The 14,385-nt window shown below is 43.6% G+C and overlaps 1 protein-coding gene across 6 annotated transcripts in view; it reads left to right on the top strand.

Annotated features, from left to right (window-relative positions):
- Positions 1-14,385, top strand: part of DYNC1I1 (dynein cytoplasmic 1 intermediate chain 1) — a 410,283-nt gene that overhangs the window by 64,630 nt on the left and 331,268 nt on the right. For all 6 annotated transcript variants that reach the window (XM_070369823.1, XM_070369822.1, XM_070369824.1 and 3 more), the window contains exon 2: positions 7,269-7,385. In XM_070369823.1, coding sequence (XP_070225924.1) covers positions 7,278-7,385 — 108 coding nt within the window. In that variant the 5' untranslated portion in view covers positions 7,269-7,277. The remainder of the gene's footprint in view (positions 1-7,268; positions 7,386-14,385) is intronic.

Below are 14,385 nucleotides of genomic sequence, written 5' to 3'. Positions count from 1 at the left end.
GGACCACACCATCTCATGACCATATGGGCAGGAGTGGAAATGAAGGGGACGGGTCTCATTGTTGGGTTCAAGAAAAGTCGAACATTTTCCTTTCTGTATGCATGTGTGTGGAGTAAGAAATATGACGGCGAAACAGGGTTAACTGGGAAGACAACGCCAGGTGGGAAGATGACTTTGGTTTTTCCCTAACTGGGGGTCTATGTTTTTTTCTCATGTTTTCTTCCTTTCTTTCTCCCTCCGTTCTTTCTTCCTTGAAACTTAGGATGGTGAGACAATTTTACGACGATGCAACAGGAGTGACCCTCCCTGTAATTAACTTCTTAACCAGAGAAGGAATCATTTCTCCATGCGCCACTCTGTCCTCTGGGGGAAGTGGGTGAGATAGGACAGGGTGCCCACCTGGGACAGCTTGACGTGTAATCCCTATCTACGTTCAACAGAAAAAGCGAGAGGAATTTTACTAGTTAGATTAAGTGACCACAGTTAGTTGTTTAAAACATATTTTTCCTTTGAGTCACAGCTCTTTAACCACGTCTTCCGTCTTATAATCCATTTAGGTTGAGAAGCATACTGTACCTTTAGTGCATTTCTGACTGTTAACTTTTTAATACTTATTTTTATTGATGGTGTAATTGACATACATTATGACACCCCACTCCAGTACTCTTGCCTGGAAAATCCCATGGATGAAGGAGCCTGGAAGGCTTTAGTCCATGGGGTCGCTGAGGGTTAGACACGACTGAGTGATTCACTTTCACTTTTCACTTTCATGCATTGGAGAAGGAAATGGCAACCCACTCCAGTGTTTTTGCCTGGAGAATCCCAGGGACGGGGGAGCCTGGTGGGCTGCCGTCTATGGGGTCGCACAGAGTCGAACACGACTGAAGTGACTTAGCATAGCATAGCATATGTTAGTTTCAGGTGTATGACATAATGATTTGCTTTTTGTAGATATTTGTGAAATGTGTACAGTTTCACAATACAAAATTTTGTGATATTCGCCACAGTAAGTCTAGTTTAACATCTGTCACCATACATAGTTAACATCAATTTTTTCCTTGCATTGAGAACTTTTAAGATCTCCTCTCTTAATAACTTTAAAAGTATTGTTAACCATAGTCACAGTGCTGCTCGTTACATCCCCATGATTTGTTTGTTTTCTCACTGGAAGTCTATACCTTCACTCACTTCACTCACCCTCATCCCCAGCTCTGGGAACCATTAGTCTGTTCTCTGTTTCTGTAAGCTTGATTTGGGCTCTCTCTCTCTTTTTTTTTTTTTGTTAAAGTTTTAATTTTTTGTTTTGGCCATGCAGCATGGCTTATGGGATCTTTAGTTCTCCATCCAGGGATTGAACCATGGCCCCCAGCAGTGCGGGTACTGGGTCCTAACCACTGCACCCACCAGGGCATTCCTCCCCCTCCCAGGTTTTTTAGATTTAGATCATTTGCAGTGAACTTTGATGTTTTTAGTTATTGAATTAATGTAAAGTTAGTGATGGGGTAAAGAGTTCACGTCTAGTCAAGGCTATGAATGTGAGAGTTGGACTGTGAAGAAAGCTGAGTGCCAAAGAATTGATGCTTTTGAACTGTGGTGTTGGAGAAGACTCTTGAGAGTCCCTTGGACTGCAAGGAGATCCAACCAGTCCATTCTGAAGGAGATCAGCCCTGGGTATTCTTTGGAAGGACTGATGCTAAAGCTGAAACTCCATTACTTTGGCCACCTCATGCGAAGAGTTGACTCATTGGAAAAGACCCTGATGCTGGGAGGGATTGGGGGCAGGAGGAGAAGGGGACGACAGAGGATGAGATGGCTGGATGGCATCACTGACTCGATAGACGTGAGTCTGAGTGAACTCCTGGAGTTGGTGATGGACAGGGAGGCCTGGCGTGCTGTGATTCATGGGGTCGCAAAGAGTCGGACACAACTGAGTGACTGAACTGAACTGACTGAAAGAGTTCGCATGGTAAAAAATAGTAATACTATTGATAATAGTAGAAAAAGGAGGAGGAGGAAGAAGAGAAACAACTTTTCTTGCATGTTTAATATTTTGCCAGGTATAGTTTTAAGCTCTTATATTGATTCAGCTACTTGAAAGGTAAGGATGGCAGTTTACTGAGCTGAAAGATGGGTGGAAACCCAAGTTGTGAGAACAGAGATATCTGGGAGGCTAGATGGAGATGTCATAGTGAAACAAGGGGATAAAGGCTGAACCAGGAGACAAGAGAGAAATCGGAAGGAGAGAGTTGAAATTTGAAAAAGTTACAGAGGTTGGGAATTGGGTATGGAATCCAGAGTGAAAACAGAGTAGCTGATTTGAACTTTGAGGTGTCTGTTGTCAGGTAGGAGTAATTTGGCAGATGAGAAAAGAAATACCAGAGATGAAGTGATAGTGAATACCAGTGATAGTAAAACTGGAGACCCTCCAGCAGACCAAACGCTAAGATGCAGAGGAGGTAGGAAGATGAATGGAGCAAATGCAAATGAGAGAACGTGGGCGAAAGGAGTGTCACTGATGGCAAGCAAATGCAGAACACGGGCTTTGCTAGGAGGGGAGCTGGGGCGCAGTAGTCAGCTGACTCCGCGTGGCTGGAGCTGGGGAGGGGCTGCCGTGAGTGTTCCTAAGCCAGGATGGAGTCGCGCTGTAGTTGGCTGGTGGGTAGGAGAACGGGGGGATACGAGACCAGAAGGAGACATACACCTTGGTGTGGGTTTGATTTATCTACTTGACTCCTTGCCCTTTGTAAGTGAAAGAAACTGGCTTTTCTATGTGTGTGAAGTAAGTGAGCAATGATTAGCAGCAGGTAGCTCTGACTCTTATTTTCTTAAACTGAGAGCGTCAAACTTGCCTTTGCAGTGACCTGCCTTAGCCCCAGGAAGCTCTATAACTCGTGTCCCCTGTGCCTTGCTCCTCGATTTGCTTTGTTTAATGTGCAGGGAGTTTTTAGTGGATGAGACTGGCAAGCCCCCCGGGGAAGCCTATGAAGTTCAGTGCTGACGCTGCATTTCGTGCCACTGTTCAAGCCATTTCACTCTGTGTAAAGGTCCATTCATTTCTGTGCACTTTCTAAAGCCTCAATGAGGTGTTCTCTTGAGATTTCTTATTCTCGCAGGGGTCAGTGCTTAAGTGTCTAGTTTGGAATAGATCCAAAAATCGGTAAGTGGAAGGTATTCTATCTCTGTCTTTTAACACTGTGCTTCTCCTGCCTTTAAAAAGTGAAGTGTTGTTGGAAACATCGCTATGTAGTTGGCTACATACTATACTGTAACAGTATACTGTGTAGTATGTAGTATAACTCTTTTAAAATTCCCTTGGTGTTTTTGTTGTTATACTTTTTAAATATTGGCTTTGTGGCTGGTAACAGCAACTTAAATGACCACCATTATCAGACATTATCAGTGTTGCTGCTGCTGCTAAGTCACTTCAGTCGTGTCCGACTCTGTGCGACCCCATAGACAGCAGCCCACCAGGCTCCCCCATCCCTGGGATTCTCCAGGCAAGAACACTGGAGTGGGTTGCCATTTCCTTCTCCAGTGCATGAAAGTGAAAAGTGAAAGTGAAGTCGCTCACTCGTGTCCGACTCTAGCGACCCCATGGACTGTAGCCTACCAGGCTCCTCTGTCCATGGGATTTTCCAGGCAAAAGTACTGGAGTGGGGTGCCATTGCCTTCTCCGTATCAGTGTTAAGAAGACCTTAACCCTTCTTACATAGAGAATACAGTTTACATCCCACTATTGAATGAAGTCCTTCTCAGGAAAATCACAACAAATACAGGATGTTCCTATTACAAAGTTTGCGCCTTAAGGACCGTGATATATGCCTGAAGTCATGCTGATACTTTTGACAGGCTGGGAAAGGCAGAGAAAAGGGAATGTGGAGAGAGGGGAACTTTAGGGTGCTTCTGAGACGTTGCCACTGGCTGTTTTCAGCATAGGATGACACAACTATTGCTTTAACAGTGGTTTTTCTGATAAGACATTTCATTTCTGACAGAAAAGTGACAATCGTAAATCGCATTGGCCCCCATTGAGGAAGAATATCTGTAAGTTCTCAGGTGGCTTCTGGGAGCAGGTTCTCATTTTCTCTTGTCAGCATTTTTGGTGTTGAAAATTATTGGCAAACGGTATTTTAGTGGTAACTGTTACTTTTATCAGTTCTATGGCTTTTCTCGGGGGAAAAAAAATATTAGCTCTAACTGCTTGAGTCCGTGTTCTTCCAAGTCGGCCATCAGTTTGGAACCAGAAAGACCTTCTTCCTTCAGGCAGAACGTTTCCTGCCTGCTGGCGTCAGTCACTGCTTCGTTTCCTCAGGTTATATACCTATCCTTCACTACCTCCTGGAGCTTGCTCAGACTCATGTCCACTGAGTCAGCGATGCCATCCAACCATCTCATCCTCTGTTGCCCCCTTCTTCTTCCGCCCTGAATCTTTCCCAGCATCAGGGTCTTTTCCAATGTGTGGGTTTTTCACATCAGATGGCCCAACTGTTGGAGCTTCAGCATCAGTCCTTCCAATGAATATTTAGGGTTGATTTCCTTTAGGATTGACTGGTTTGATATCCTTGCTGTCCAAGGGACTCTCAAGAGTCTTCTCCAACACCACAATTGGAAAGCATCAGTTCTTCGACACTCAGCCTTCTTTATGGTCCAGCTCTCACATCCGTACATGACTACCGGAAAAAACATAGCTTTGACTATATAGATCTTTGTTGGCAAAGTGATGTTTCTGCTTTTTAATACGCTGTCCAAGTTTGTCATAAATTTTCTTTCAAGGAGCAAGCATCTTTCACTTTCAAGGGATACGAATAGGCATAAGAAAATTTATATCCTGCTTTCATTTTGCCACTTTTCTTTTTCATATGCCTGTTGGTTTCCCAAACCTTATTACACCTAGTGAGCCCACTTTGCTGTTTCTTCAGGTCTTTGCCACTTGCCTCCACAGGTCTGTTCTTACTGACTAAAGCTTGTATTTCTTGACTTGAATTCATCTGCACCTCTCATGCAGAGCCTGCTCTTCTGCAGGTCTTTCCAGATCTCTGTCTCCCCTTCCTGTGCTAGTCCCTGACCTCATTCCATATCCAGTTCAAATTCCACTACTCAAAGCTCTCCTCATCTACTCCACCAGATCTATGTCTTGTTCTGCATCCATCAGCGATCAGAGCATGAACATGCTTAAACTGAGGTCCTTCTGTGTATGGACTTTAACTTGAACTCGGGCAAACTCCAAGAGATAGTGAGGGACAAGGAGGCCTGGCCTGCTGCAGTCCATGGCGTCTCCAAGAGTCAGACACAACTTAGCAACTGAACAACAACAAATGTATGGACTATACAGGGTTAGGTCTTGCTGAATCTCCTTTATCTGAATTGTGAAAAAGGCACTCGTAATAATATTGGTCTCCTTGGATGATTGTGATTAAACATGATAATACATGTGAAGTGTCTGGCACTCAGTGATCAGTGCGCCAAGCTCTCAGGGAGCGTTTCCAGCCACACCGCATGCTCACAGAGCTGAGATGTGCAGTCCTTGAAGGGAAGAATCTGGCTCTACAGAGAATGCCTAGCACAGGTTAACTATTCAATGAGCATGTGTTGAAAATAGCAGAGATTGATTATCATGATGATGGTTATTATTATTCCTGCAAATCTTTGCCATCATATTATAAGAAAAAATGTGTGTGGTGGGACAGGAGGAACACAGGACACTCCCAGTGTGTATTTCATCTGAACGTGCCTAAGGGTGACTGCAGATTCTTGATTACCTTCTAAAGAGTGACAGGAAGCTCCAGGATTTTTCACTGCTTGTGTTTTTTTTTTTTTTTTGCTTGTGTTTTATATGTACATATAATGCACACACACACATATATAAAAATATATGTATATATAAAGTTTATTTATTTGTTTAACTTTGACTGTGCTGGGCTTTCTTGGCATGGGCTTTTCTTAAGTTGCTAGGAATGTGGGCTACTCTGTAGCTATTGTGTGCAGGCTTCTCATTGGAGTGGCTTCTCTTGCTGCAGAGCACAGGCCCTTGGGCACGCAGGCTTCAATGGTTGCAGTGTGTGGGTTCTGTAGTTGCAGCTCTCCAGCTCTAGAGCACAGGCTCAGTAGTTCTGACACGACCAAGCTGCACCTAGGCCTGTGGAGTCTTCCCGGATCAGGGATTGAACCCATGTCTCCTGCATTGGCAGGCAGAGTCTTTACTGCTGAGCCACCAGGGAAGCCCCACTGTGTACCTTTTAGGGCGTTTTTTTCCATCCCTCACTTTGTCATCTATTTAGAAGTATACTATATGTGTGTTTCATCATAGTTGCATACAAGTAGTATGCAAATGGATACTTGTGACATTTATGATTCGTTTTTTAAAAAATTGAGGAGTTTGGGTCGCAGAAAGGTTCTTCATTTCTCCGTGCTTCCATTTTCTTAGTTTCCAATTGGGCGCAGAAAAGAGACATATGAATGATGGATAATTGGTGACAGTCTTCTCCAAATTCATTTTACTTGACATTTCTGGCACCATCGCCCCTAGGATCATCCTCACCGTTAACATGAAAACTCTTGTTCAGATCAATTTTCCCAAGAACTTGTCATAGTGTTATCTCCTAATTCATGTGCTCGCAAGCATTTTTTGCTGTGAAAAGGAAAAGTGCCAGAATAAGCAGAATTGCATTCAGTATGCAAATGAAAGTTTTATAGAAATAGGGTTGTACTGGAGATGAGATTAATTGTGACAGTTCAGGAGGAGTTTTACGGGAAAAGATGAACATGTTAGGTCTTCAGTGGCTGTCTTCCCTAATGCATATAATATTAGGCAAAATGAAATCTCCATGTGCCCAAGCTTGGTGGAGGAATGTTTATTGAGTGCATAGAAATTTGAGCAAGGCATGTCTCTAAGAGTTTATGACAGCCCATTTTCTTTTCTCGGTGTGAGGATGAATTGGTCCATTATCATCTAAATTGGAAGTCATGATGATGGTTCTTCTTTGAGTCTCTTGTTGTTTACTTGTTAAGAAACTTGTACAGGAAAATGTGTTATTCTGAATTAAGCTGCTATTATAGAATAGTCTTCCCCATGAAAAGGGAAGATTTTATATAGGGGGAGATCAGATCTAATTTAATTTATTTGATTTTTCAACAGAGGGTAAGGTATACAATCGGTTACTACCCAGAAGTCCTGTTTTCAAGTTTGATTGCCTTTTGAACGATTTCTGCAGTGATCATACAGAAAAGTTATTTGTGTATATTCACTTTTTTTCTTCTTTTGCTCCAAGGAAACCAACATGTCTGACAAAAGTGACTTAAAAGCTGAGCTAGAGCGCAAAAAACAGCGCTTAGCACAGATAAGAGAAGAGAAGAAACGGAAGGAAGAGGAGAGGAAGAAGAAAGAGGTAAGTCCTGGGTGCTGTGCTGTGATCAGGGAAAAGGAAAACCACTCAGTTCCTAGGGGCTGGTCAGATGGATGAAGAGGACCCTGTGAAAGAATGCATGTACAATACCTGCATAAAATGAGTGGTATTTACATACTTAGAACAGTAAGGTCATTGCCATCTATTGTGTACTGGTCAGGCACCACATAAATGGTCAATAGCATTTGGTCCAGAGACCCCCAAACCCCAGGTTTACCCCAGACTTGAACAGAACCCTGAAAGTGATCTACGATAGCTCTACTGTTAGAAATTCCTTCACCTTTCCGGGTCTCAGTTCCCTGTGCTTAACAGGGAAATAGCGGTGTGTTTATTTTGTTCAGTTATGAGGATGAAAAAAGTTGATCTTATAAAGCACTTAGCAATATCTGGGATATGTTGTTGTTCAGTCCTGTCTGACTCTCTGCGACCCCAGGGACTGCAGCATGCCAGGCCTCCCTGTCCCTCAGTATCTCCTGAAGTTTGCCCAAGTTCATGTCCATTGCGTCGGTGACATCATCCAGCCATCTCATCCTCTGACGTCTTCTTAGCAACTCTGTCCCAGTAACCTGGGACGTAGTTACTACTTAATAAACGTTAGTGTCGAGCAAAGGCTTTTAAAAAAACTACCCAACCTGAACATTTTAGGAGGAAAATAGAAAATGATGCTAGTGAATTGCCATTATTTCCTCAGTGTATGTATTTTTCAGAGTAAATAAGTATGATGGAATTGGTAAAGGGAAAGCTGCATTTTTCTCCTTTGATGAGGGAGTAGATAGGGTAGTAGATACTGCTGTATGATACGTTACATCCAGCAGAGATTTTAGTGACCTCCATTCAGGCCCCTCTTTATGCCAACAACACAACAGAAGCCCAGAGGTGAAGTGCAGCTTTTCTGCCTGTCAGACCTGGAATACAGAACTCTTTTTTTTTTTTTTTTTTAATTAAATCTTTAGACCATTTAATAAGCATACTATAATAGAAAAGACACCCTTTCTTTTTCTTAATTTCTTTCACTATTATTTCTAAAGAAATTGTGATGTATGTTCTTTTCCTCTTGTAAAATATATTTTTTTTAAACTCCTTTGTTGAAGCATAGTTGATTTATAATTTTGCCAATCTCTGCTGTACAGCTCAGGTATACACAAACACACATTCTTTTTTATATTCTTTTCCATTATGATTTATCACAGGATCTGCAATATAGTTCCCTGTGCTAATCATTAGGACCTTGTTGTTTATCCATTCTAAATGTAATCATTTGCATCTACCAATCCCAAACTCCCAGTCCATCCCTCTCCCTCCCGCTCTCCCCCCTTGGCAGCTAGAAGTCGGATCTCTGTGTCTGTGGATTTGTTTCTGTTTTGTAGACAGGTTCCTTTGTGCCATACTTTAGGTTCCACATGAAGTGGTATCATACGGCATTTGTCGTTCTCTTTCTGACCGACTTCACTGGGTGTGATCATCTCGGCGATGATGAGTGTGATCAACACGTGACGCCCACACGTGTTGCTGCAGATGGCGGTGTTTCACTCTTTTCAGTGATGGAGCAGGAGTCATTGTGTGTGTGGATCACATCTTCTCTCTTCATTCCTCTGGTGATGGATGTTTAGTTGTTCCCATGTCTTGGCTATTTGAATAGCGCTGCTCTGAACATAGGGGTGCATGCATCTTTTTGAATTATAGTTTTGCCCAAATATTTTCCCAGGAGTGGGATTTCTGGATCATGTGGTGAATTCTATTTGTAGTTTTCTGAGGAACCTCCTTATTGTTTTCCATGGCGGCTGCACCTACTTACATTTCCACCAACAGGGTAGGAATGGAATCTGGGACTCTTAGTTCCCAACTAAATGCCTTTCTGCTATATCGTGTGTCTTTCCTATTATCTCAATCCAACAAATAGCTTATTTTTAATTCTCTGATTTGTTGTGGCGGTGTAGAAATAGCCCACATCTTGTACAAAAACCAGATGCCACATATATTTTTGGTAGCTTTCTAAGAAGGAAACTTTGTATAGTGTGGTAGTGCTATGTGTATAGAGATCAGACCTGCTTCCCTACTTTTATTTTAAGGGAAAAAAGAATGTATTTTGAAGACTTAGAAGCTAAGTGCTGTTTCACACTATAAGGCTGGGAGACCAAGGCAAAAAAAAATCTCTAACAATTATTTTCCAGCAAAGTAAAACATAATTGTGTCCCCCTCTGACCTCCTGGCATCTTGCTTCTCTTGGTGCCATTATGCTTTGATTGATGCCATCGTTTATTTGTCCTTGACAGTGAGCATAATGTTTTGCCTTCAGAGATCTCTGCTGTTATATATGCAGTCTTGAGTGAAGCAGAGGTGAGAATTGACAAGGAACGGCTATTCATTTCCATGTGAAGCCAAAAGAAGCATTAAGTTATTATGCTCCCTTTCCTTCAAATGTCAGCACTTATTGTAGTTTTAAAGCACCTGTTATCCTTTACTAATCATTGGTTTCCTTTTAAACTGACATCCTAATATCCAACTTGAATTCCATAGAATTACCACGAAATGCCAAGTGGTATGGGAAATCTGGCTCCAAATTACGCTGTCTGCTTCATCCTTGTCATTTCACACATTTGGGGGGAGGAAATTACAGGCAAACAAGACTGATGGAAACAGGCCACCCTTTCTGTTCCTGTACCACATAGCTTTGCCTGGTGGGGATTTAGCTTTTATTCAACAGACAGAGCCTTGGCGGGTTGGGGACAGCACACTGTGGGGGGTGATGGTGTGCAGAGCACCTGGACCTGGGGCCTTCCCGGGCCTCCACCTCCTTTTGCAATTAAAGTTTTACATAGCCTTAGTCTCCTTGTTGCTAAACTGACAGGGTGGTTGAAACCTGACTCTGCTCCACGGTAGGTGCGTATGTGAGTCACTCTGCTGCTGCTGCTAAGTCGCATCAGTCGTGTCCGACTCTGTGCGACCCCATAGACGGCAGCCCAACAGGCTCCTCTGTCCCTGGGATTCTCCAGGCAAGAACGCTGGAGTGGGTTGCCATTTCCTTCTCCATGTGAGTCACTTGGTTGTGTCCAGCTCTCGGCGACCCCAGGGATTGTAGCCTGCCAGCCTCCTCTGTCCATCGGATTTTCCAGGCAAGAATTCTGGAGTGGGTTGCTATTTCCTCCTCCAGGGGATCTTCTCGACCCGGGGATTAAGCCTGCGTCTCCTGTGTCTCCTGCATTGGCAAGTGGATTCTTTACCTGCCGAGCCATCAGGGAAGTCTATGGCAATAGAGTCCCAGTCTCCCCTCCCCAGAGTTTCTGGTTTGAAGTATCTAAATAGGGTCAGATTTGGGGATCATTGAACTGTATCATCCTGAAGGTCTATCCTGGCTTTCAGCCCTGACCCTTCAAGTCCATCTCCCCTGCAAAAGATCTTTCCTTGGGTCAGATTGTGATGACTTGGTTTGTTCAGGGAGTCCAGTGTTGTATTAATAAGACGCAGGCAGTAGAACTCTGGGTTAACACAGAGGCTTTCAAGCTTCACGTGGCTGGGAAACCTGGTTCCGCCCTTTGCAGGATGGCCTTGAACGGGTCTGGGATCCCTCTGCACTTGGATTCCCCTCTGTAAAATGGAGAGGAGAGTGGGTCCTTCCTCGGAGTTCTTTGAGGATCCAAGGAGGTGGTGCAGGACTCTGAAGACACAGAGGATCTGCTTGGTAAGAAACGGCTGAAACTCTGCTACTGAAATGGCCCTCACACCCGGCCAGCAGAACCTGCAGACATTCATCAGCATCAGTGCTGGGGACTCCATTTTTCAAAAATGACCCACTGTCGCACAGTCTTACAATCCAAGGCCCCTAGTTTCCTGGGATGACAGCATTTTGTAGTTGAAAGAAACCTGGAAGTAATCTCTTCTGATCTTTCTTTTTCAAATGCTCTTTGGCCCCAGGGGCTGAGCCTCAGAAGTGATCCGACTTTATCTCCAGTGTCAGGAAGGACCCCCCATTCCAGCCAGTTGTCCAAATCAGAAACCCGGGGTCATGCTTTCAGCACCCCTTCTCCAGCTCCCACTGATCAGGGGTCCCAGACAGGCACAATGGCTCTCCCTGTTCCGTTTAATTTCCTTTCTCCCTAAATCCACATTCCAGCCAGCAAGGCTCGGCTTCTTACATTTCACCCCATGGGCCAGGCTCTCTCTTGACAGGAGTTCATGAATATTCTCTCGCCTTGGCTTCCGCTGCTCTGTTAACCACATGTCTTTCAGTTCTCAGCCTGGACGTCTCTTCCTCTAGAAAGCCTTCTCTAATACCTTTCTCTAACCCATGACTGAGTTAGTCCTATGCCCTATCCCTGACCTTACCAAATTATTTAGCACCATTTACCTATTCATGTATTTTTTTTTCCTCACTGAGCACAAGCTTTGGGGGACAGGGTTGTATTTTTCATCACAGAGTCAATGTCCAGCACAGTCAATGTCCAGCACAGATCCTGCCACATAGTAGGTCTTCAATAGAGGGGCACTTCCCTGGTGGCTCAGACAGTAAAAGAATCTGCCTGCAATACAGGAGACCCAAGTTCAATTCCTGGGGAAGATCCCCTGGAGAAGGGAATGGCTACCCATTCTAGTATTCCTGCCTGGAGAATTCATGGAGAGAGGAGCCTGGCGGGCTACAGTCCATGGAGTTGCAAAGAATTGGACACAACTGAGTGACTAACATTTTCACTTTTCATATAACTAAGGAGTGAGTGAAGGAATGAACAGCTAACCTGGGTAGGGCGGGTCTGAGATGCTGGTCACAGACATTCTTTCCAAGCACCTGCATTTTTTTTCTGTGAATTTCCTTGGAAGCTTCGGATCCTGAGTCTGTGGGATGCTCCAGTTAAGGGTCGTTGTCATTGACTCTTGAGTTTAAGATTTTCTAGTTTTTGTCTTGTTTGTAGACAGTTAGAAATAGCCTTAAGCTTATGTTGGAGGAGGAAATGGCAACCCATTCCAATATTCTTGCCTGGAGAGTCCTGTGGACAGAGGAGCCTGGCAGGCTGCAGTCCACGGGGTTGTGAAGAGTCGGACACGACTGAAGTGACTTAGCATGCATTAAGCTTATGTTTGTTTTTTTCAGCTTTACTTAGGCTTATATTTTGAATAAAACATGTTTAGAATAAAAAGGAAACAAAAGGAAACAAAGTGCTCTTTAATTGCTAATCTGAGTGTCAGTGTATTTGCCATGACTGAAAACTAGTGTGAATTGGGACCACCCAGGTTGATTGTCTCCACAGAACCCAGGAAACTGTGTTCATGTATAAAATTACCACTCTCTGTGCCTTTGGATGTCAACTGCTTTCTTGGTTGTGCTATTATGGATGCAATCTGATTTTTAAATAATTATAGTGGCCACCATTTAAGATGTAGAGCCAATTTCATGAAAAATTGGCTTTAAAGCAATGAGGTGTGCTTAATGAGGCCACCCTGAAATTTTGTCCTGTCCTTGGCCTTCTGCTGAATTGCCGCAAGGTCAGATGAGATGGTTGGATGGCATCACTGACTCAATGCACATAACTTGGGCAAACGCCAGGAGATTGTGAGGGACAGGAAAGCCTGGCATGCTGTAGTCCATGGGGTTGCAAAGAGTTGGACAAGACTTAGCGACTGAGCAATGAACTACAGGATGGACCGAGGTTTTCTGACCTGTCCTCGGGTGTTAACAACTCTGCAGCTGTCTTTAGAAAACTGATGAATCATTCAGCTGACAAATTTTCTTTCTTCAGGTCCCCTCTCTGGGTCTCAACTCTGATGACTCTCACAAACAGAAATACCATTTGCTGGGAGAGACATGGAGCATATTTTAAATTACTACTATGCAAAAACTCCTTACTGAGTCATTAAAATGTATGAGGACTCTGTAGTATGTGCATGGGAAATATCAAAGGTTTCATGATTAGGGCACTTGGTCTAACTGTCTTGGATGAAGAAGCACATTGTTTAGTGTAAGGTGTTAATTGATAGCAGTTAGGGACTGGCTTTATTTCCAATAAGCCCCAGTTACCTAACTTTGCATTTTTCCCAGTCAACTTTGAGTGTCAGAGCTTTCCTAAGCTTCTGCTATGTCTAGATGGACAGTTTATCCTTACTAATATATGTCATCTGTCATTGCATTGTCTGTTGCGTTAAGAAGTAAAAAAAAGGCACAAGGCAGAGAATGCGTTGTGGCGGTGCCTTGTGTTGTGGGGGAGACACTTTGGAGATGGAGTTCTGGGTGCTGCTTTTGCACACTGTCTGGCCATACGTGTTGACACGAGGTTTACTCTCTGGTACATGTCTTGTTCTTGTTCAGTTGCTAAGTCATGTCCAGCTCTTTTGCAACCCAAGGGACTGTAGCCCGCCAGGTTCCTCTGTCCATAGGCTTTCCCAGGCAGGAATACTGATGTGGGTTGCCATTCCTTCTCCAGGGGATCTTCCCAACCCAGGGATCGAACCCATGCTTCCTGCTGGGCAGTCAGATTCTTTACCACTGAGCCTCCAGGGAGGCCCACTCTAATATGTTTCTTGAATGCTTAATGATGAAAGTTAGAATGAAAGAAAAAAACCAAATTCTGTGCCTTTCTGCCTAGGGCATACATGACAGAAAGTTACAGATAATATGCCTTCAGTTTATTCAAAAGGAAAAGATTTGATGGTTTTTCTTCTGTTTCACTCTGTATGAGCTTCATTGGAACTCGCATTCATTATCCCTGGCACCCTGTTGTCCTTAAATAAATTTTTGTTGAAAGGATGAAGAAAGATTCAATGTTTTTGTTGCTATTGCTAGAATATAGAAATGGCTTTGTTGTGAGCACTGGGTCACTGGGAGTTCAGATGATGCCTTCTCATGGTAGTGTGGGAAAGGAGCTTTCTGAATGAGGTATAGCTGGTGAAAACGCTCCTGAATGGTGTATCATTCTTAGATTCGATGTCTATAACATAACAGTTACCAAAGGCAGTTGTTTCATTCATTCAGCATTTTCAAACTGAGCGTCGACTG

Source organism: Bos mutus, chromosome 4, assembly GCF_027580195.1.
Source record: "Bos mutus isolate GX-2022 chromosome 4, NWIPB_WYAK_1.1, whole genome shotgun sequence".
Classification (NCBI taxonomy): domain Eukaryota; kingdom Metazoa; phylum Chordata; class Mammalia; order Artiodactyla; family Bovidae; genus Bos; species Bos mutus.
The sequence above is the reverse complement of the archived record's forward strand: the minus strand, read 5'-3'. Positions and strand labels throughout refer to the sequence as shown.